General features: G+C 37.8%; 1 protein-coding gene across 3 annotated transcripts in view; it reads right to left on the reverse strand.

The window, feature by feature from the left end:
• Positions 1–5,912: 5,912 nt before the first annotated feature.
• NARS2 (asparaginyl-tRNA synthetase 2, mitochondrial) overlaps positions 5,913–23,042 on the reverse strand; it is a 114,067-nt gene continuing 96,937 nt past the window's right edge. For all 3 annotated transcript variants that reach the window (XM_036428308.2, XM_036428307.2, XM_036428309.2), the window contains 3 exons: positions 11,529–11,626; positions 9,633–9,659; positions 5,913–6,582 (listed from right to left, as the gene is read on the reverse strand). In XM_036428308.2, coding sequence (XP_036284201.1) covers positions 6,438–6,582; positions 9,633–9,659; positions 11,529–11,626 — 270 coding nt within the window. In that variant the 3' untranslated portion in view covers positions 5,913–6,437. The remainder of the gene's footprint in view (positions 6,583–9,632; positions 9,660–11,528; positions 11,627–23,042) is intronic.

Here is a 23,042-nt window from a genome sequence, read left to right on the forward strand (position 1 = left end):
TACTACGTGTAAACAGCTGGTTTCACGTGTCCCCACATTCTTCTGGCCCACAGCTTTTATACTGCACTAATTTAAACTACAAGTTAAAAATTTCAACACAATTTCTCTTATAATTTTTAATGGCTGTAAAATATTTCATTCAATGTGTTCATAAATTTTTTTTTCTTAGTTTTGAAAAGGTTTCCCTTAGATGACCTTACATTTGTGTAGTGCTTTCCAGTGTATGAAACCCTTTTGCACAGACCTCACTGTTTCTCATAATGCTTTACACGTTATTACCCTTGCTTTGCAGACACATATACAAACTCAGAGATAAAGTAACTCGCTCAGGGTCCCACAGCTCAGAAGCAGTGTGTCAGACAGACCAGAGTTCTCCCTCTCTGCCCAATACCCTTTCCAGGACACCAAACATCCAGCACATTTTTCTGGCAGGAATCTGACCCAACAGTTTCCTGATGCAAAAACCTGTAGGGCAGAACGTGGAAGATGGAAATTACATTTAGAGAGATCATTGTCCTGCTGTCCAGGAACCAGTTTCGCCGTTGGGGGCACTGCAATGGAAACGTGGCTATTAGTGGAAATCCTCAGTGAAAGAACTCATGTGTCCCAAATGGGGCTGGGCATTGAGCCTTCAACTAAGGTACATGTCCTTGACCAGAACGGAACCCAGGAACCTTCAGTCCACAGGCTGCCACTCTAACCACAGAGCCAAACTGGCCAGGGCCATATTCCTTCACATTCTTAAGTTGCCTTTCTGTACAGAATAAGGAAACCAGAGGCCACAGTGTCTGCTTTGCAAAATGTCCAGTAAACTCCAGGCTTATTGAGCAAGGTTCCTGGATTACTGTAAAAAGTTCTGAGCTTTCAGGTTCTCTGGAGGCTGAGAGCAGTGAATTTTATTTGTAGTCTTTATTCTCCCTCAATGTGAGGAATTCTAAACAACCAATCTTCATAGTAAACAAACTAATCTTGCATTAAACCAGATCAATTTGAGACACAGTAAGCTACAAAGAAACTAGGTCCACCATATATTGTGAATACATTAAAACATTTTGTAAACTGTAAAGCAATTTCCAATGACAGTCACATTATTAATAGCCAGTATTAACAGCAAAGATGTAGCAGAAAGTGGTTGAAGAGTCATGAGCTATGTTAACATAATAGCTGCCTGATTAACAGTTTAAGAACCACCTAAACTCCTGAGTTCTTTATAAAGGTCCCCTAAAACTCCCACACATAATGGCTGCAAGTTCACTGGACAAGAACTAGCTGGAGCCTTCACTGACCAGAGGGCAATTTAGGGCTACTTGGCAAGAGAAGTAGAATATCTAGGTTTCTGGAGGGGTAGATCATGACCTAATAAAATCTGTCTTATGGAAGTCCTATTAATCATTTTGGTGTAGGGTGATTAAGATTGCTGTTTGTGCCTCGTGGCTTAGTTGGTTAGAGCATTGTCCCGATACATCAAGATTATAGGTTCAATCCCCCGGTCAGGGCACTTACAAGAATCAATCCAGGAATGCACAAATAAGTGGAACAACAAATCAATCAATCAATCAATCAATCAATCTCTCTCTCTCTCTCAAATCAAGAAAAGAAAACAAAAAGACATGGGTACTGGACACAAAACATGTACCTTGCCAGCATCATGCATTTCTTCCAGAGTAAAAAAAAAAAAAAGATTGTAGCTCTTTTCTCAATGCCTTTTCTATCTTTTAATTTGGAATATAAACTGGGAAGAAACGAAGAAACGAAAATCAGATATTACTTCCACCTGTTTTCTTTTTATTATACATACTTTAGATTGCACACTGAATACAAATATTGATCAGAAGCCAAAAAGCCCCACACATTTCTTATCAACTCAATCCAAGGCCAATCTGTCTTTCAACTCTGCATTTTTATCTTCTTGCCTCACCACTTACTAAAATAAATATGTGAATAAATAGCAATCTGATCCAAATAAGAATCTTTCATCTATAATTATCTGAAACAGATTTAAAGAAGAGTGTAGAGTCAATGCCTCTCACCAATTGCATCCTCAATGCCTGTCCAGCCATGCTTGAATGTCTAGATTCGATTTACAGAGAATATGAATGTGCAACATTGTGGAGGGACGCTTCTGGCAGATCCTGTCTGAGAGGGACAGAAGGTCAGACAGCGCCTTTGCTGCTCCATGACGGCGTCTCTGGGCTGGGTCAGAGGGTGGGAGAGCTCTGTCTGGATCTGGAATGGATCACTCACACAATTACGTTCTTGTCAGAACAACAAAGAAAGACAGCACAGCTTTCCCAGGCAAGAGGACAGCCAGATGGAAAGGAACGATTTTTCTCCACCGATTTCAAAATTTGAAATGAGAATGAAAATTAATGATGGAAAAACACATTTCTAAGTTTTAGAACACACTCCTTCTTGGATGGCTGGGGTTACTATTTTGAGGTGATGTTGGGAAATCTTGGGAAAACAGAATCTTATTTTTCATCATCGGAAACTGGTTACTCGAGTAAAATAAAAATAACTTTCAAATCACTTTTGGTTCACAAATTAAGCCTATGAGAATATGATTTTAGTATAGGAGGTCCTCAACTAACACATCCATATGTTTATTTATTATACAGAGTTGATACCATGCTATCTGCATGCAGAATTTGGGTATTCATGCAGCAGCTGACAAAGTGGACATTTTAAAGTTTCTTCCCATTGATGTTGTCCACAAGCAACACTTTGCTTTGGCATTTTCATCTTTGTCTGACATCAGTGTTTGCTTTTGTTCAATTATTGGTAAAGAAAGAAGTGTGGAGCCAAAGGTGGCAATGATTAGGCTTGTCCTAAGTGGCAAGTCTTAGGCTTTAAGCAAAAACTCATGCGATCAATTGTGAAAAAAGAGAATAAACAAGTGTGAAGTTTAAAAAATCTACATCTGAAGACTATCAAAAAGGTAAGGAATTATGTGCATTTGACTCCCCGAGCAGGACCTACTCTCAGCTCATGGACCACACCCCTCCCCATGTACATCTACTATCACAATTTCAGTAATTTTGACTTCACCATACATTTTAGTGAAGGTGTCCTGGAAGGTCTCCCAGTCTAATTAGCATATTACCCTTTATTAGTATAGCTAGAGGCCTGGTGCACCAGTGGGGGCCGGCTGGTTTGCCCAGAAGTGTTCCAGATCAGAGTGAGGGTCCCACAGGGGTGCCTGGCCAGCCTGGCTGAGGGCCATTTTTGTGCTAGCCACAACCCCTTCTGGGCATGGGGTCCCTGCTGGGATGCCTGGCCAGCCTGGGTGATGGGTTGATGGCTGTTTGCAGGCTAGTCAAGCCCCCGAGTAGGGACCCTCACCCCATGGGGGTGTGGCCAGCCTGGGTGAGGGGCTGAGGGCTGTTTTCAGGCCAGCCATGCTCCCTGATGACCCAAGCTCCCAGGTCCTCCTTTTTTTCAGCACCTACTTGAATGGAGGCCAGGGCTGGCTGGAAGCAGGTATCTGGGACTTATTTATCTATCTTTTATAATTGAAACTTTGTAGCCTTGAGCAGAGGCCAGGGCCGGCCAGGGTGGGTAGAAAGCTTGGCTTCCTCCATCGCTGAGGGCAACCCAAACTTCCTGTTTGCTCCAGCTCCATGTTCGCTGCCATTTTACAATAGTTGGGTTAATTTGCATACTTGCTCCTGATTGGCAGGTGGGTATAGCGGAGTGATGGTTAATTTACATGTTTCTATTTTATTAGTGTAGATAAAACTGAGATAATATGGTTCTTGTCCATTTCCATCTGACTTATTAATATTTCACTTAGCATGATATTCTCAAGATCCATCCATGCTGTCGTAAATGGCAATAATTCATCTTTTCTTATGGCTGAGTAGTATTCCACTGTATATATGTGCCACTTCTTTTTTATCTAATCATCCATCAATGAATAGATTGTTTCCATTCTTGGCTACCACAAATAATGCTGCAATGAACACAGAGTTACATATATTTTTATGAATAAATGTTTTCAACTTTTTCAGTTAGATGCCCAGTAGAGATTGCTGGTTATATGGTAGCCCCTTTCTTAATTTTTTTTGGAAACCTCATACTGCTTTCTATAGAGGCTACACCAATTTACATTCCCATCAGCAGTGAATGAGGATTCCCTTTTCGCCACATCCTCTCCAACATTTGTTATTTTCTATCTTATTGATATTAGGCATTTTATCAGGTGTGAGGTGGTGATTTATTATGGTTTTGATTTTCATTTCCCTTATAGGTAGCGAAGTTGGACATCTTTTCATGTATCTGTTGGCCATTTGTGTGTCCTTCTTGGGAAAAGGTCCTTTGCTCATCTTTATTGGAGTTTTTGTTGTTGAATTATGTTTTAAAAAATATATATTTTGGATATTAGCCTGTTATTAGAAATAGTATTTGTAAATTTCTTCTCCCATTGGGTTGACTGCCTTTTTGTTTTGTTGATTGTTTCTTTTGCTGTGCAGAAAGAAGTATTTTAGTTGCTATAGTCCCATTCGTTTCTTTTACTTCTCTTGCCTTTGGGGTCAAGTTCATAATAGTTTTGCATCTATGTATTCTTCTTTGTATTTTATTGTTTTAGGTATTCAAGTCTTTTAATATATATGTAAATATATTAAACGTACACATTTATATGTATATACACACACACATATATATTTATATAAAATATATTGATTTCATAGAGGGATAGAAATATCAATGATGAGAATCACTGATCAGCTGCCTCCTGCACGCCCCACAACAAGGATCAAACACACAACCTGGGATGTGCCCTGACTGGGAATGGAGCTGTGACCTCCTGGTTAATAGGTCAATGATCCATGCTGGCTGGGCTATATTCAAGTCTTTAATTCATTTTGAATTAATGTTTGTGTATGGTGTCAGAAAGCAATCTAGTTTATTCCTTTGCATGTGGTTTTTTCATTTTCTTAACATCATTTATTGAAGAGGTGTTCCTTTCTCTACTGTGTTTTGAGTTCCTCTGATGAAAATTAGTTGCTCATATATGTGTAGATTTATTTCTGGGCTCTCAATTCTGGTCCATTGGTCTGTGTGTCTACCTTTCTGCCAGTCTCACACTGTTTTATTTTAGTTTTGTAGTATAATTTAAAGTCATAGGGTGTGTATGGTACCTCTGGCTTTACTTTTCTTAGGACTGTGTGGGTTACTTGGATCTTTTGTGGTTACAAATTTGAGATTTTTTTGGTTCTATTTCTTTGAAAAATGCCATTGGGATTTTGACGGGGATTGCATTAATTGTGTATATTGCTTTAGATACTATGGACACTTGAACTATATTAATTTTTTCAAGCCATGAACACAAACTATCACTCCATTTCTTTGTGTCTTCCTCAATTTCTTTTAACAATGTCTTACAGTTTTCAATGTATAGGTCCTTTACTTACTTAGTTAAATTTATTCCTACGTATTTTATCCTCTTTGTTGCAAATGTTAATGTGATAGTTTTCATTATCTATTTTACTGGTATTTCACTGTTAGTATAAGGAGAGCAATGAATTTTTGTACACTGATTTTGCATCCTGCAACTCTGCTGTATTTGTTTATTGTTTCTAAGTCTTTAGGATTTTCGATATATAGAATCATATGATTTGCAAATAGAGTATTACTTCTTCATTTGCTTTTTGGATACTTTTAAAATTTCTTTCTCTTGCCTGAATGCAGTGGCTAGGACTTCCAGTACTATGTTGAATAACAGTGGTGAGAGGGGGCATCCTTGTCTTGTCCCTGATCTTTGAGGGAAAGCTTTCAATTTTTCACTAATGAGTATGATATTGGCTGAGGGTTTGTCATATATGGCCTTTATGGTACTTTCCTTCTATATCCATTTTATTGAGGCTCAACAGTTACCAAATGTCATTTTTTTCATCCAGTCTGATAAAAGATTTCAATTCAGAATAGCAGTTTATTAACTTAAAACCCAAAGGAATATTTTCTTCTATAATGCTTAGTAAAACACAGAGAATAACATGGGCATTTGTCATAGGTTAAATGGTAAGAAAAGAAAAGGTCCAACAACATTTTATTTTTAGTTGCTAGTTGTTTCTCAAAGGTCACACAAAGCAGTGAGCTAATCATTAAAGACAAAGTACACTATCTCATCCTCTTTTTAGAGTCTGAAAGGACCTTTGGAACCATCTAGTTCAATTTCTTCATTTCTTCTTAATTGACATAATTGATTAGACATCTATAGGCTATAAGTACTTCTTCTTGGGAGAGTTCATCTTTCCATGAAATGTCTCAATTTTGTAAGAAAATCATGATCACTTATTTTTCATGTTATATGCTATGGTATGACAAGCACATTTTGAAAACTTCTGCCCTTCTAAAATCCAAACATATGTTTTCTTGTAGGCACATGCATGTGGAGCACCTCTGGCTTGCATGATTTCCCTTAACCAGTTTTCCAGTTACAAAATACATGAATGGGTAAATCTTGGAAAAGGGATGACATCTTTGATATTGTCAATTCCCAAGATGCACTGCAGGTAGCGTTCAAATCCCATCCCAAAACCTCCATGTGGCACAGATCCAAATCGACGGAGGTCCAGATACCTGATTTTGAGAAACAGAGAATCATAATCTATAATGCTGTATAGGGTCAGAGTTTATAATGGAATTTATGTTTCAAAAAAGTATTTTGTAATCATTTATCATTCACGTCTTTGTGGTAGACCAGACTAAAGGACACGAAGAAATTAAAAATTATCTGTCCAGTGTTACCCAGACAAACAGCAGCAAATCCTGTCATTCATTCATTCATGGGCTTTAGTTACTTGATCCTTTTCTTTTAAGTTACTTATTTAATTATATAGAAACTTACCTCATGAGGCCACAGGAAATTTTCTAATAACTTTACTAATTTTCTTCAAAATAAATTCCTTTCCTATTTCTTAGTATGTAAATAGTGCTCTTTTTTTTCTCACCAAAATCATATTGTTCATACACAGAAAAAAGTGAAGAATTTTGCCTGATAAATTACAAGAAGGTATGTCCTATAAGATTAGACTGTCAGCTACATCAAGGGCAGGACCTGCATTTTATTCACTCTTCCATCTCCAGTGCCTGCTCTGGAGTAGACACTTACTTTATAAAGATTCATCGTTTGAAGGTACAAAAATATACTCGTGAGCACTGGAGTGAGGAGAAACTTCCAGTTCTCTGCTTCACGCCTAGTGGAAGGTGTCTGGAGTAATTTTCCTGGAAGGCTGGGCACCTCTGAAGCCCATTCATAAACATTCTGTTCCCACTTAAGATGGCTAAAAAATGCCAATATGGCAACCTGGGATACAGGTATTTTAGGAAAGAAGAGGAGGAGGAAGATTCTATAAATCTTCTTATGTCATTTGGTGGGAGAATTCTTGAGTTACATAATATTAAGATAAATTTAGAGCTTCTTGAATGATTTGTAAAAATCAGTTCCCGAATAGAACTTCAACACCATAGCTGGGAGTCATTTGGCTCCTCCAGGATAAAGACTGTCACTTATTTTCCCATTGTTAACAATCATGGCCACATGTACAGGTATTTTTTTTTTGGTTAAGATTAAGTAATTATCTTTCTAAAATAAAATATGAACTGCAATTAGGTGAGTTAGAACCAAGTGAGAGATCTACACACAGGAACAACTAGCATAAAACTTAAGATCAGTAAGAGCTGTCAGGAATAATGGATGGAACACAGTCATCAACTATTAAAATGCTTGGCAGCTGAATTAACTTTAAGTTTATAAGACACAGGGGCAGGGTATACTTTGGTTTAGTGAGAAAGCAAGATGAAGGGCATATTGAACCACTGCCACAAACACCTGCAGGATCTGAGCTGGCAGCTAGAAGTCCAGCTAAAGCTTTACAGGCGTCTTCAAACTGCGGCCCGCAGAGGAGTCTGATCCGGCCCGCCAGGTTTTTTGGGCAGTGAGCGCAACCGAGGTGTTACAGTAGGAATTAGTAGTTCATATAGTCCGGCCCTCCAGCTCTCTGAGGGACCGTGATCTGGCCCCCACTTTAAAAAGTTTGAGGACGCCTGCAGGTGGTTCTAAATTTCTCATACCTTGATGTAAAAACACTGATATGTCTGGAAAATGAACTCAACACTTTTCTTGCCTTTGCTTTAGTAGATGAAAAAAGCCAGTTCTTAGAAACAAGTTTTCTAAAGAATGTGTATTTGATGAATTGTTTATTCTAGGGTAGCCAGATTATAAAAGAGATGGTACAGAATTTGTGGAACTAGTTACAGGTTTTACTTGCATTTGGCATGTAGAAATAGGAAGTGGGTAAATTCTTAGACACCTGGTGTGGCCACTCAGAGTGGGTAGAACACTAGCAGAGGTCACAGACTTGAAGATTTTGGAAACCCCTTCTACCTTTTCAAGTAATATGGTAACCATTTAAAAGGAAGGACCTTCAAATAATAAATCTTTATATTTAAAGAGCTTAACAGTTTGACAAAACTTTAGTTGGAAAAAAATAGTATTGAAATGATCAATAAAGACCAGAAAAGGCCTAAATTTATTTAACCAATAATTAAAATTTGCATTTAGCTAGTTTTCATATACTTGTAGACAGAAACCGAGGTAAAATGCATACGCTTGACCAGTCAGGCTCATCTACCTAATAGCAGAAGTCAGGACAAAGGAAGGTGGGGGTAGGGGAGGCACTAGCATTTACTGAGCTTCTGTTCTATGTAAATACTTAACCTATATTGTCTCATTTCATCCTTACAACACCCTGTGAAATAATATTATCATTCCATCTTTTAGCCAAGAAAACCAAGACTCGGAGAGATTAACCAGGCCTAAGGTCATTTCTGATAAAAAAACAAAAACAAAGGCATTCAAGGCCTATTACCTAAACCCAATTTTAGGCTTTTTGCATTTCTGAAATTTTAGTTCCTTCGTTTCCAAAAGACAAGTGTGTAATCAGTTCCTTTCTTCTCCTGAGGACAGGTGAAGAATTAATAATATTGTTGATAACATTATACCAATATCCTAAAAAGAGTATATCACAGAAATATAAATAAAAATTTTGCATATATGAAAAAGTATCTGAAGAAAGAGTGTGAGAAAAGAAAACCAGAAAACTTTGAGAAGTAAATGTATGAGTGCAGACAGATGGTCTTCCCTAAGCAGCTTAGAATTCAAAGGTAGGTGAAGATCACTTAGGGGTCACTTAGTTCAAGCCCCTAATTTCACAGAGAGAGAAACTGAAGCATAATGGTTAGGAACAAAGTCCCAGATCTATGCTTTCAACTGCTGTGCTCTTAGTGAAATTAGTTAACATCTCTAGGTCTCAGGTCTGAAGGCACAGTTAAAAAGGAGCAAGAACAGTACCTAACTCACAGGGTGTTATGCTGTTTACATGAGGTAATATACACCAAACTGTAACACAGTTGTCCAGCACACAATAAGTAATAAACAAATGGCAGCCATTACTACTATTTTTCTTTTTTTCTCATTATTGCTATTTTTCAAGGACTCAAAAAAAAAAATCTTCTGTGAACTTGTTCATTGTTTTTAACACTCTTTCATAGAGCCTTGGAAATACAAGTAAAAACTATGTAATGCTCAAACCAACAGCTAGAAGAATCATTAGGGGTTTCCTTCTTACCATTGGTAGGCTTCTGTCAGTCCGGATCTGTAAAAGGAATACAACAGAATTATTTCAGAGAATGTCAGTAAGGTAAACATATTAATCACTAAATATCTGTTCTGGGTTGTGTGCTCTTTACAAAGAAGTGCACACCAAAACTCATGCTCTCAAATAACATCAACCTGGTTGAGGGGCTGAACCTTTACTGTACGGTCAGAAAGGCAAGTTCAATAGTCCCAGGTGTTATCAAATAGTCAATAAATGCTTTAGAAGTATGACCCAGGGGTTCACTTGGATGAGTGTATTGTCTTGTCACACAAAAAAGGACTATTACTGCTACTGAAGGTTGTTGGAAGGCACACACAAACAAAGGACACACAGACACACCTTTCACTGTAACATTAAAATAATATAGATTCTGAGGCTACCTTCATAATATGATTGCTAATTGGCTTTTGCCAATTAAGTGTTAAAAGTTTGTAGCTTTTAGTACTCATTTAAATTAATTCCAGTCTTTTAAAAAAGTGTTTGGGACAAATATATCTGAAGTGATCAGGACAATGAAAAACGCAAATATACAAAAATATAGAACACATAAACAGAAGTCACAGACGGATCAGAGAGAGATGGCAATGCATATCCATTTCACTAGAAAAGATAAATTTGGATATTATCAGATATTAGGCAAACATTTAATGTTATGAGGAAAGATTTCCTGAAGGAAGGAAGCAAGCAAAGAAAACAGAGCAATTAATCTTTCAACAGACGAGGTTTCTTGCCATGTGTGATTTTTATTGTGCTTTAAAAAAACCCCAAAAAACACACCCAGTGAATATTTAAATTCTTTCCATCTAAGGAGTTTGACCTTTACTTCAATTCTATGATTTTCCCAGGACTTTCTAACATGTTGGTTGTGGTAAGGAGTCAGTACTCTAATAAAAAAGAGTCCTCCCAAAACATACTTACTCCCTTCTTCTGGACCCTAACCAAATAGAGCAGTTCAAGTAAATAGGATTACAAAACCAAGTTGCCAACAGATTTATAGGTTGAAACCTTGGAAAACATCAACCTTTTAAGCATTTTTCCATTAGGTAACGAAGGCCTTACAAATTGCAATGTAGCAGGATATTTTCAAACAATTATGGCTTTTCCAGGTTACTTTCCAGGTTGCTCTAAAAAATAACAGTATTATCTGGAGAGAAGGATTATAACTTCAACATGGGAAAGCCTTAAAAAAAAAATGGTTGGCACAGCAAAAGTGGAAAACAGAGGTTTATAACCCTTGTGAGTTTAGGAAGTCATTGTGGTGTGTTGGCAGACCATGCATCTATGGAAGTGGAAGTTCAATTAGAAACATGATTCCCTATTTCTCTTCTCCAAAACATTTTCTGTGTGTTCACCAATTCACTTCCCAGGCACTGGACAGATAGTTAAGTACGTTATTTAAATAGTTAAATCAAGACTCTTACACCATGTAGAAAATCTGAGGAAGAGAAAACTGCTTTTCCTAAATAGCTTAGCAGATATTTTTAGTATCTTTCTATTTCCATCTTTATCCTTTCCCTGGTTCAGAGTCTGTTTCTTTATGGCCCTACAGGACTCATAGAGTATATAAAAAGAACATAGAGAAGAGAAAAATAAAAATGAAGGGCAAGCTTTAATGGGAAAATCTTCCTCCTCCCATCATTAACGTTCAGTTTTTATTGTGGCCTTGTTTCATGTAACAGTTCCATTTGTTAAGAAAGGGAAGCTGAGAAAGATCCAGTAAGAACTCGTGCAAGGTCACTAGAATCTGAATTTCAGGTCTGCCAGTGGCTGCGGCCTGTGAACTGTCCTCTGTTACTTTGTCATGACTGCCTCTGAGTTTCCTGTCCCCGATTTCTGAATTTTGTTTCTTTTAGGTCTGACCAATACCTGGCCAGCCGCTGCTCTAAGAAATGATACCGCTCCTCTCGGAGGCTTCCTCCAAAGAGCTCTCCAACTCCAGGAACCAGAAGGTCAACAGCAGCAACCTAAGAAGGATACAAACAAACAGAACATAGTCATTATTTTCAGGGGATTCAACAATTATCATGTTCTCAAGCATACAAAACTTTTAGCATTTGGACAATTAACTGCTCACCAGAATCTTATTTATGTTATTTGTCCAAGTTCCCTGTTTCAGTGTCAAATGTTTAATATCATCTTTAGAACGCACGCTACACAAATTGCAGGTGGATAGTTTCCTCTCCCCTCGTGCACCCTTTTATGCAGTGTACATAACAAAATGTGTTTTCTTCACAAATATGATACAAATGTTAATTATAAAAAATCTGGAAAATATTAAAAATTATGAAATATTAAAAATCACCTATCACTACACAGAAGCACTACACATTCTGGTATATTTCCTTTCAGGTTTTCTTCTTATACATTTAAAGAGTATGTACAATTTATTGTTTTTATTGAACTGCTTTCCTTTTGTTGAACATGTAGGGGGTACATGTATGTTTGTTTTCTCTTATAAATAATGTGACAATGAAGATTTTTCTTTACTTTGTAGTATTTTGTTAAGATATCCACCTGCAATTTTTATATCATGTATTGTAAAATATGGTCTCATTATTACAAAGAACTACGAATTAAATCAACAAGATAAAATTTTGGAGTTATCAAAGTGGTGAAGATAAGAAAACAGCATAAATGAGCTGGACTAGAGAATGCATCAACCAGTGCTCTTGTACATTTGATACAGCCTTTCTGTCAGCAATTTGGCAAAAGATAATCAAAAGCCTTAAAAATGCAATATGCTTTGACTCAGCAATAATGGTTCTAGGAACCAGTCCCAAAAAATAATTTGAGATACAAAACTAAGATTGACAGGATGTTTATTGCAGCATTACTTATAATGACAAGAAATTTACGTGCACATCAATGAGACTTAGATACATTATAGCCATGAGTAAGAAAAAGAATGATTCTCGCCGGGACCGGTTTGGCTCAATGGATAGAGCGTCGGCTTGGGGACTGAAGGGTCCCGGGTTCGATTCCGGTCAAGGGCATGTGCCTTGGTTGCGGGCATATCCCCGGTGAGGGGTGTGCAAGAGGCAGCTGATCGATGACTCTCTCTCATCGATGTTTCTAGCTCTCTATCTCTCTCCCTTCCTCTCTGTATAAAATCAATAAAATATATTAAAAAAAAAAAGAAAAAAAAAAAAAAAAAAAAAAAAGAAAAAGAATGATTCTATATCACGAAATGTTAATTGCATTGCCACTGTGACATCGTTTATCTGTATTTCCTTATTTTCTACAACGAAGATATATTTTTGTAATAAAAAACAACAAAAATATTTCTTTTCATTTTATGTATATAGTTTTAGAATTGAAGGCATAGAAAAGTACCACATTACTTTGTAGTTTATAAATAAATATTAAGAAAAAGTTCAAAAGAAAAACCAACAAAACATTTTTCACAAGAAAAAACAGTAACTTGATATATTAATTTGTGTTTCTTTGATTATTCTTTCCTTGATTAAAGACTGTTTTATTTGCTATCTCTATTATCTTGTGACTTGACAATTCTTTGGGGAGGTAGGTAGACATTTGTAAGGTTAAGAATGTGAAGGCACAAAAACAGAATGACTTATTGCAATAAACAAAAAATTAGGAATCGGTAAAACATATTTTTATTTTTAAATGCCACATTATATTATATGCTCTTCTTAAACTTTGCCTCACTTTACTTTTAAGCCATCCCCTTGTTTTGATTTCAGAACTTAAAAAAATCCTCACCTGATATGTTTATTGATTTTAAAGAGGAAGAGAGAGAGAGAGAGATAGAGAGACAGGGGGAGAGAGAGAAAAACATCAACAGGTTACCTCCTGTGTACACCCTGACTGAGGATCCAACTCGAAAACTTTTTGGTGACAAGATGATGCCCCAACTACCTGAGTCACCTAGCCATGGCTGACTTTAGAACTTTTGATTGAGATAAACTTTACAAATAATAGAGAATAATAAAGAATATTATAATTCAAGAATATGCTTCAAATACTATATACCTCATCCTTATCCTATATAATAAAGAAGTAATATGCAAATTGACCATCACTCCAACATACAAGATGGCTGCCCCCATGTGGTCAAAGATGGCTGTGCCCATGTGGATACAAGATGGTCACCACAAGATAGCCAGCAGGGGAGGGCAGCTGTGGGTGACCAGGCCAGCAGGGGAGGGCAGTTGTGGGTGATCAGGCCAGCAGGGGAAGGCAGTTGGGGGCAACTAGGCTGGCAAGGGAGGGTAGTTAGGGGTGACTGGGCCAGCAGGGGAGGGCAGTTAGGGGTGACCAGGCCTACAGAAGAGGGTAGTTAGGGATGAGCAGGCTTGTAGGGGAGGGCAGTTGGAGGCTACCAGGCCGGCAGGGGTGGGTAATAAGGGATGACCAGGTTGGCAGGGGAGGACAGTTAGGAGTGATCAGGCTGGCAGGCATAAGTGGTTAGAGGCAATCAGGCAGGAAGGCAAGCAGTTGGGAGCCAGCAGTCCTGGATTGTGAGAGGGATGTCCGATTGGAGAGGGTGTAGGCTGGGCTGAGGGACAGCCCCCCCACCCCCTTTGCAGTATCCCCCTCTCCTCTAGTTATTATCATAAAAGAGAAAACATTAGGCAGGATTTTTATCACTCAGCGGAAATAAAGTGAGAGAGAAGTGAAACGGTTCCTCTTACTAAAGTCTCCTATAGTCAATAAACTGGTGAGGACAAAGTGTACAACAGGCTTGTTGTCATGCTAACACAGCTTGTTGACCACATCCTAGTAATTCTTCTATGAACTTGTTTGGCCTTCAATGAACAGGCAGGTATTTTAGAACATGGATTTGGTGATTAAGGCATGACAGTAGGCAATGAAACAAACAGCACTGGATAGGTGGACAAGAAAGGCTTAGAATTGTGATGAGGAAATTCTCATGGATTCCAATCAGGACCCTGCAGTTACCCCTTCTACCCTCAGAGAAAGGAGAAGGTTCAAGGGAGTTTTTATGGCTACAGAAAGACTGGCTAATTTATTTCCTAGGATCCTGAATTTAGACATTGCTAAACTATACTAGGAATTGAGACAAATGCTGAAATTTGTTCTGGACTTCAAGTTTTCAATTTAGAATTATAGGCAATCAGGGTTGGAAGAAGACAGACAACCAAGTAGCTCTCTGGCCTTTGCTTGAAAATACTTAAAATTCTGGGAACCACTGCCTCTGAAACATAGCATCCCATTATAGTGTAGGTGTGACTGTTAAGAAGGGATAGGTGTATCTAAAACCTGTCATTTAGCCCTAGCCAGTTTGGTTCAGTAGATAGAGTGTTGGCCTGTGGACTGAAGGGTGCTGGGTTTAATTCCAGTCAAGAGCATGTACCATGGTTGCAGGTTCTTCCCTGGACCCAGCCCTGGTTGAGGCCCATGCAGGAGGCAGTCAGTCAATGTGTTTCTCTCACATTGATATTTCTGTCTTTCCCTCTCTAAAAATCAATGAGTGCTCTAGCTGGTTTGGCTTAGTGGATAGAGCCTTGGCCTGCAGAATGAAGGGTCCCGGGTTCAATTCCGGTCAAGGGCAGATGTCTGGGTTGCAGGCTCATCCCCAGTAGGGGGGAGATGCAGGAGTCAACTGATCAATGATTCTCATCATTGATGTTTCTATCTTTCCCTCCCTCTCCCTTCCTCTCTGAAATCAATAAAAAATATATTAAAAAAATAAAACAAAAATATCAATGGAAAAATATCTTCAGGTGAAGCTTAAAAAAAATCATTTCTAAAATTAAAAATAAATAAAATATATAACTTATTTCTAAAGTTTCAAAGTTGGGGAGATTCCAAGCCACAAAGGCAGGCAGTAATTGCTTGTGATAATAATTCAAGAATGCAAGTACACGCAAAGCTTTAAGAGGCAGAGCTAGAAAAGCCTACTGCCTCAAAAAGGCTGCTGGAGAATCAGCTATGGTGGCAGAACAGGAGGTAGGTAGTCCTGCTGAGGCTGGTGGCCAATGAGGAGTAAACGAGGCTACTCTGGATGAGTTGTTCTGCTTTCTGTTAGTTCATAAGCATCAAACAAGAGCTCCATTTCTTGCTTGGTCTTGCTTCTCATATAACTAAAACAAGCAAAAAAACCCTCTTTGGATCTTAGCACTTTTTGCAGGCCTAAATTTTATTAACTTTGGGATGTAGCTTTTCATTGCTATTTTTAGAGGAATGTAAAAGACTCATATTTATCTCTGATTACAAAACTCCCTTATTTTACTATCTGAGTTCACTGGAGAACTCAACCTGAAACTATACAAGTTTTTGACCTTTCTGCCTGGTTTTTGTTAATCTTGAATATTTGCATCTGCCTAATAACAGTGGTGAAACTGGACGCTTCTGAACCTTCTGAGTCACCTTCAAACTCTTATGCCATAGTATGATATCTACATTTTTATTTCCTGGATTTCTTTCAAACCTGTCTTCCTAATAACCAATATATCTAATTGATTAAATCCAAATATTTCTATATTGGCTATCATAAAATTAGTGTGGTAGTTGCTATATTAGCCAGGATAGGTTAGGTTATGCTGTATTAATAATAATCCCAGAAGTTTACAACAGAGTTTCTCAATCTTAGCATTAGTGATCTTTTGGGCCAGATAATTGTTGTAAGGGCCTGTCCTATGCATTGTGAGACATTTAGCAGCATACCTAACCTCTACCCACCAGATGTCAGGTGCACTCCCCTCATTGTGCCAACCCAAACTGTCTCCTGGGTGGGGACAGAATAACCCCTGATTGGGAACAACTACTTTGTAACAATGAAGTGCCTTTCAGAAACTCATGCAGGATTCCAAGATGGCTGCAGAGTAGCTGAAAGCTCAGTCCATTTGCTCTCAATAGCAAACCAGGTTTGTGGCTACACTGCAGAGCAATCGCCTTGAAAAACCAGTAAAAGTGTAGCTGATCTGAAACACGGAGAGCAGGGAGCATGGAGGAGAGAAAGGAGGAGACGTGAGAGGACGAGCCAAGTAGCGACAAGCGCGTGGCTAGAAAGCCGGTGATATTGTGGCAGTGGAGCCCACACCATGAGAGTGTGTGGCCTCAGCTCCACCCAGTGATCCCCAATCCAGAGCAACAGAGAGGGAAGGGGAGCCCACATAACATTGGGTGGAGGGAATCAATGGGGACCTGGTCCACTTGGGAAATTCAGACCAGGTAATCCCAGGCAAAAAGCGATTTCTCTTTGTTACAAAACCACTCTGGGAAGTTTGCTCTGCTCATTTCCTAGGGCAAAAAAAAACAACAAAAACAAATGAAAAATAAACAAATGAGACTACATCAAACTAAAAAACTTCTGCACGACAAAAGAAACCACCAACAAAATGAAAAGGGAACCAACTGTATGGAAGAACATATTCACCAATGATATATCTGATAAGGGGTTAATTTCTAAAATATACAAAGAACTCATATAATTCAACATGAAGAAGACAAACAATCCAATTTAAAAATGGGCAAAGGACTGAACAGACACTTCTTCAAAGAGGACATACAGATAGCCAATACATATGAAAAAATGCTTAGACACTAATCATCAGAAATGCAAATTAAAACAACAATGAGGTATCACCTCACACCTATCAGAATGACTACCATCAATAAATCAAGTGTTGGCAAGGATATGGAGAAAAAGGAACCTTAGTACTCTGATGGTGGGAATGCAGAATGTGCAGCCACTGTAGAATACAGTACAGTTTCCTCAAAATCTTAAAAGTTTGACCCAGCTATCCCAATTCTGGGAATATATCTTAAGAATCCTATTATAAAATACCAACCGGAAAGAATATATGCACTCTTATGCTTAGCAATGTTAGTTATAATAGCTAACAGCCCAAAAGCCCATCAGTAGATGAAATGATAAGAAGATGTGGCACATTTATACAATGGAATTCTATGTAGCTATAATAAAGAAGGAACTCTTACCCTTTGAGACAGCATGGAAGGACCTGGAGACTATTATGCCAAGGAAAGTGAGTCAAAGAGAAATATCACATGATCTCACTTACATGTGGAATCTAATGAACAAAATAAACTGATGAACAAAATAAGACCAGAATCATGGAAACATGGAACAGATCTTAGGGGGGAGGAGAGTGGGATGGAAGAGATTAACCAAAGAACATATATGCATATGTGAATAGCCCATGGACACAAATAATAATGTGGTGAAGGCCTGGAGTGGAGCGGGGACTGGGTGGAGGGGGGAAGAAGAAGAGAAAATGGGGGACATCTTTAATAGTCAACAATTAAAAACAAACAATAACTTATACTACATGACCTGGCTTGAAGCTATTAAAAAGCTGCTTTCTGAGGTATTGCTGATCTTGTGTCAGATGGAAAAAAAAAAAAAAAAGGGCATGGATGACGATGTACTAAAAGCATTTGTCCACATGAACATAGAGGCCAAAATCCTCAACAAAATTCTAGCAAATCGGCTCCAGCAGAACATCACAAAGATCATACACCATGACCAAGTAGGATTTATTAATATTCCAGGAATGCAAAGATGGTACAATATCCGCAAATCAATAAACATGATACATCACATAAACAAATTGAAAGATAAAAATCATATAGTCATATCAATTGATGCAGAAAAAGCATTTGATAAAATTCAACACCCTTTCCTGATAAAAACTCTCAACAAGGTGGAAGTTCAAGGATCATACCTCAACATAATAAAAGCTATATATGATAAACCCACAGCCAACATCATACTCAATGGGCAAAAACTAAAACCATTCCCTCTAAGAACAGGAACAAGACAGGGATGCCCACTATCGCCACTCCTCTTTGACATAGTACTGGAAGTAATAGCCATTGCAATTAGACAAGAAGAGGAAATAAAAGGCATCAAAATTGGAAAAGAAGAAGTAAAGTTATCCTTATTTGCAGATGACATGATATTGTACATAAAAAACCCAAAAGACTCCATTAAAAAACAAATTGACTTAATAAATGAATTTGGCAATGTAGCAGGATACAAAATTAATGCCAAGAAATCTATGCCATTTCTATACACCAACAGTGAACTTACAGAACCAGAGACTAAAAAAGCAATTCCATTTACCATTGCACCAAAAAAATTAAGATACCTAGGAATAAATTTAACTAAGGAAGTAAAGGACCTATATGCGGAAAACTACATGACACTGAAAAAAGAGATAAAGGAAGATGTAAACAGATGGAAGAACATACCATGTTCATGGATTGGTAGAATCAACATCATCAAAATGTCCATACTTCCTAAAGCAATCTATATGTTCAATGCACTCCCCATTAAAATACCAATGGCATATTTCACTGACCTAGAAAGAACTCTCCAAAAGTTCATTTGGAACAATAAAGACCCTGAATAGCCACAGCAATCCTGAGAAAGAAGAGTAAAGAGGGATCTCAATACCAGACTTCAAGATGTATTACAAAGCCACTGTTCTCAAAACAGCCTGGTACTGGCACAAGAACAGACATATAGATCAATGGAATAGAATTGAGAACCCAGATATCAACCCAAATCACTATGCTCAATTAATATTTGACAAAGGAGGCACGAATATACAATGGAGTCAAGACAGTTTCTTCAATAAAAATGGTGTTGGGAAAATTGGACAGACACATGCAAAAGAATGAAACTAAATCACCAACTTACACCATTCTCAAAAATAAACTCAAAATGGATACAGGACTTAAATATCAGACGGGAAACCATAAAAATACTAGAGGCATCCACAGGCAGCAAAATCTCAGACATATGCCAAAAGAACTTCATCAATGATACTGCCCCTAGGGCAATAGAAGCTAAAGAGAAAATAAACAAATGGGACTACATCAAAATAAAAAGCTTTTTTACAGCAAAAGAATCAATCAACAAAACAACAAGAAAGCCCACTGTGTGGGAGAACATATTTGCAAATGTTATCACTGATAAAGGTTTAATCTCCAACATCTATAGACAGTTTATACAACTAAATAAAAGGAAAATGAATGATCCAATCAAAAAATGGGCAATGGACCTAAATAGAATATTTTCAAAAGACGACAGAAGGCCAAGAGGCACATGAAAACATGCTCAAAGTCACTAATTATCTGAGAGATGCAAATCAAAACAACAATGTGGTACCATCTCACACTTGTCAGAATAGCCAACATCAACAAATCAACAAATGACAAGTGTTGGCGAGGTTATGGAGAAAAAGGAACCCTCGTGTACTGCTGGTGGGAATGCAGACTGGTGCAATCACTGTGGAGAACAGTATGGAGTTTCCTCAAAAAACTGAAAATGGAACTCCCATTTGACCCAGTAATCCCACTCCTAGGAATATATCCCAAGAAACTAAAAACACCTATCAGAAAGGATATATGCACTCCTATGTTCATAGTGCTGCTACAATCTACAATAGCTAGAAATTGGAAACAGCCTAGGTGCCCGTCAGCAGATGATTACCGTATTTTTCGGACCAGAAGTGGGGGGAAAAGTCCCTGCGTCTTATGGTCCAAATATAGCCTACACATATACTTTAAAAAAAAAGTTTTTTTACTTGCCCGGCTCTGTGTGGTCTCTGTGAGCTTGCCTGGCTCTAAAATGGTTCTAAATGCTGCTGTTTACTTTACAGGGTTGATTACATGTGTTTATGACTGTGATGTTGGGTTTTAATGCACATAAAATATTTTAGGACACTATTTGTTTCAGAATCTTTTTTTCTTCATTTCCCTTCTCTAAAAACTGGTGTGTCTTATGGTCCAGAGCGTCTTATGGTCCGAAAAATACGGTAGATCCAAAAACTATGGTACATCTACACAATGGAATACTATGCTACCATAAAAAAGAAGGAATTCTCATCATTTGCAGCAACCTGGATATTAATTGGAGAACATCATGCTGAGTGAAATAAGCCAGTCAATGAAAGAGAAATACCACAAGACCTCACTCATTTATGGATATTAAAGAACACTATAAACTGATGAACCAAAAGACAGATATAAAGACAGTAAAGCAACAAGCAGACTGTCAAATTACAGCAGGGAGGGTAGGGAGATCTGGGGGAGATAAGAGATCAACCGAAGGACTTGTATACATGCATATAAGTACAACCAATGGACACAAAACTCTGGGGGGGGGGGCAATGTTAAAATATGTATACAGATAAAAATTTAATAAATAAAATACTATAAACAAACAAAAAATAAAAATAAAATCATTTGTTCAGAAGCAAGGTATGTAGGTCATGTTTGCTTTAAAGGGTTTGGCCAATGCAAGTCACATGCAAGTTCCTCAGCTCCTATCAATGGGGTAGGGCAGTATAATTCCCTGAGGGAAGAGCAAGGGGCAACCATTTCTGCATCACAGTAATTTTCAACTGGTCTGCCACAAGAATTTTCAAAACATGCAATACCTGACTATTTGGTGAGGTAGATTTTGTCAAATTAAAAAATGACAACAGCTAATACAATATTAGCTGTTCAGTGTGATTGAATCAAAATTATACCTTTTACTTTTTTTAGATTGGTAAAAAATAGAATGTACTTTTGGGGGTGTTGCAAAATTTTAGTAATTAGCTCATGTGTGCCATGAGATGAAGAAGATTGGAAATCGCTGCTGCATCATAAAACGGTTTACCATGCTGCTTCCCCCCAGGCTGTCTGGACTCTCCCACTTCCACATGCCCACCGATTCCTTGTTGTTAATTAGAATAAGGCCAGACTAGTAATCCCCCTATTTTCTTCCTCAGTACTCTGGGAGAGGAGCTATCAGTAGGAAATAACTTCTTACCAAGAGTCTATTATGGTAGAATAAAAATTTTAGAAGACATCGACCTAGTCCTACATCACTATTACTTTTGTAACATGAAGAAAGAACATATATACGTCATCTATGCCCTTTCTTGGTCTACATGGCTTGAAAACTCACATTCTCAGGCAGCTGAGTTTCTGTATGTTTTCTGGACCTAGAGGGTAAATAAAGTTGCTCCCCCCCTTCGGAGATATTTCTTTTGAGTAAGGCATTCCTTCACAATGCTTCATCACTGACCCATGGCCAAAGGAAGGACAGATTGATCTCTTGTGAAGCAAGGCCCACCAAGGCTTTATTTTCTTCTCTCCCCCCTCATAACCTTCTTCTCCTTTACTTTAGGGTTAGTTTCCTTTCCACCATGCCAGATACTTCCTGCTTTTCCTCATAATGATATCCTTCTCTCTCTAGAGATTATGCATACTTTCTGAGAAGCTAGAATATAATAAAGTATTCCTCAACTATAAATAAAGACATCTATGTTTAGTATACACAGACCTACACTTTCTTCTGATATGATATAAAAAGTACTGCATTCCCTAAATATCACAATTTCCATTCCAGGTAAGATTCTCCTATATTGTGTCTTCTCCTGGAAACCACTGAACTAATTACTATAGAAATTACCTGTTTCCCCCTGGGTCTAGTGAAGGTAAAAGGAACATCCAAATATAATACAAACCATGACATAAAGGAACACAAAATGTAAAATATAGAGGGACTCATAATTTTGTTAAGAATGAAAAAAACCTGTTTGGATGTTTGCCAAGTAATGAACGGTGAGGGGCTTAGAATGCAAACACATTGGAAACAAGCAAGTTGTCTAGAACAGTGGTCATCAACCTTTCAGACCTCACAGACCACCGGCTGGTGACTGCTGATCTAGAACGTTAGTTGTTGATTACAATTTTCCCTCATGTGTGAACAGGTTTGTGGTTTACGGGAGTCCGAGGCTGGCTTACAGAGCCGGGGACTGAGCAATCCTGCCCTTGACTAGGTAAAGTGAGAATTCACTGGCTGCATAGTGAAAAGTCCTCTTAGACACATTTTGAGCATTCCTGGAACTAAAATCCGGGTTTTGTTCCAACGCAGCTTTGAGACATGAAATAGATGGATGTGAAACCAAGGGTCCTTATGACTTTGATCAAATTTAGTTTTAAATCCTAGCTCTAGGAATCATCCCTCTTTCCTTTTTCTTTCCCTCTTCCTTCATTCAATTTCTCCTTCTTCCCTTAAAACCTGTTAACTGGGGAGTTCCCTTTTTAATGACGCAACCTGTAACGGGCGCGTACTCTTTCACTAGGACGTGTCAGTACGTCATGCCCGGAGGACATAATTTCATATTATTTTTTTAAATTTATACTTAATGAAAATAAATGAAATATATATATATATATATATATATATATATTTGTTTATTTATATATATAAAGCACAAAGGAAAATACAAAATTACAAAAAAAATAGAAAAGAATACCAACAAAAAAAAATGGACACGTCGAATTAAAAAATTATAAATTTTACAAACAATGATAAAGATTACAAAAAATAGCCGAAACCGGTTTGGCTCAGTGGATAGAGCGTCGGCC

Source organism: Pipistrellus kuhlii, unplaced genomic scaffold (genome assembly GCF_014108245.1).
Source record: "Pipistrellus kuhlii isolate mPipKuh1 unplaced genomic scaffold, mPipKuh1.p scaffold_m20_p_9, whole genome shotgun sequence".
Classification (NCBI taxonomy): domain Eukaryota; kingdom Metazoa; phylum Chordata; class Mammalia; order Chiroptera; family Vespertilionidae; genus Pipistrellus; species Pipistrellus kuhlii.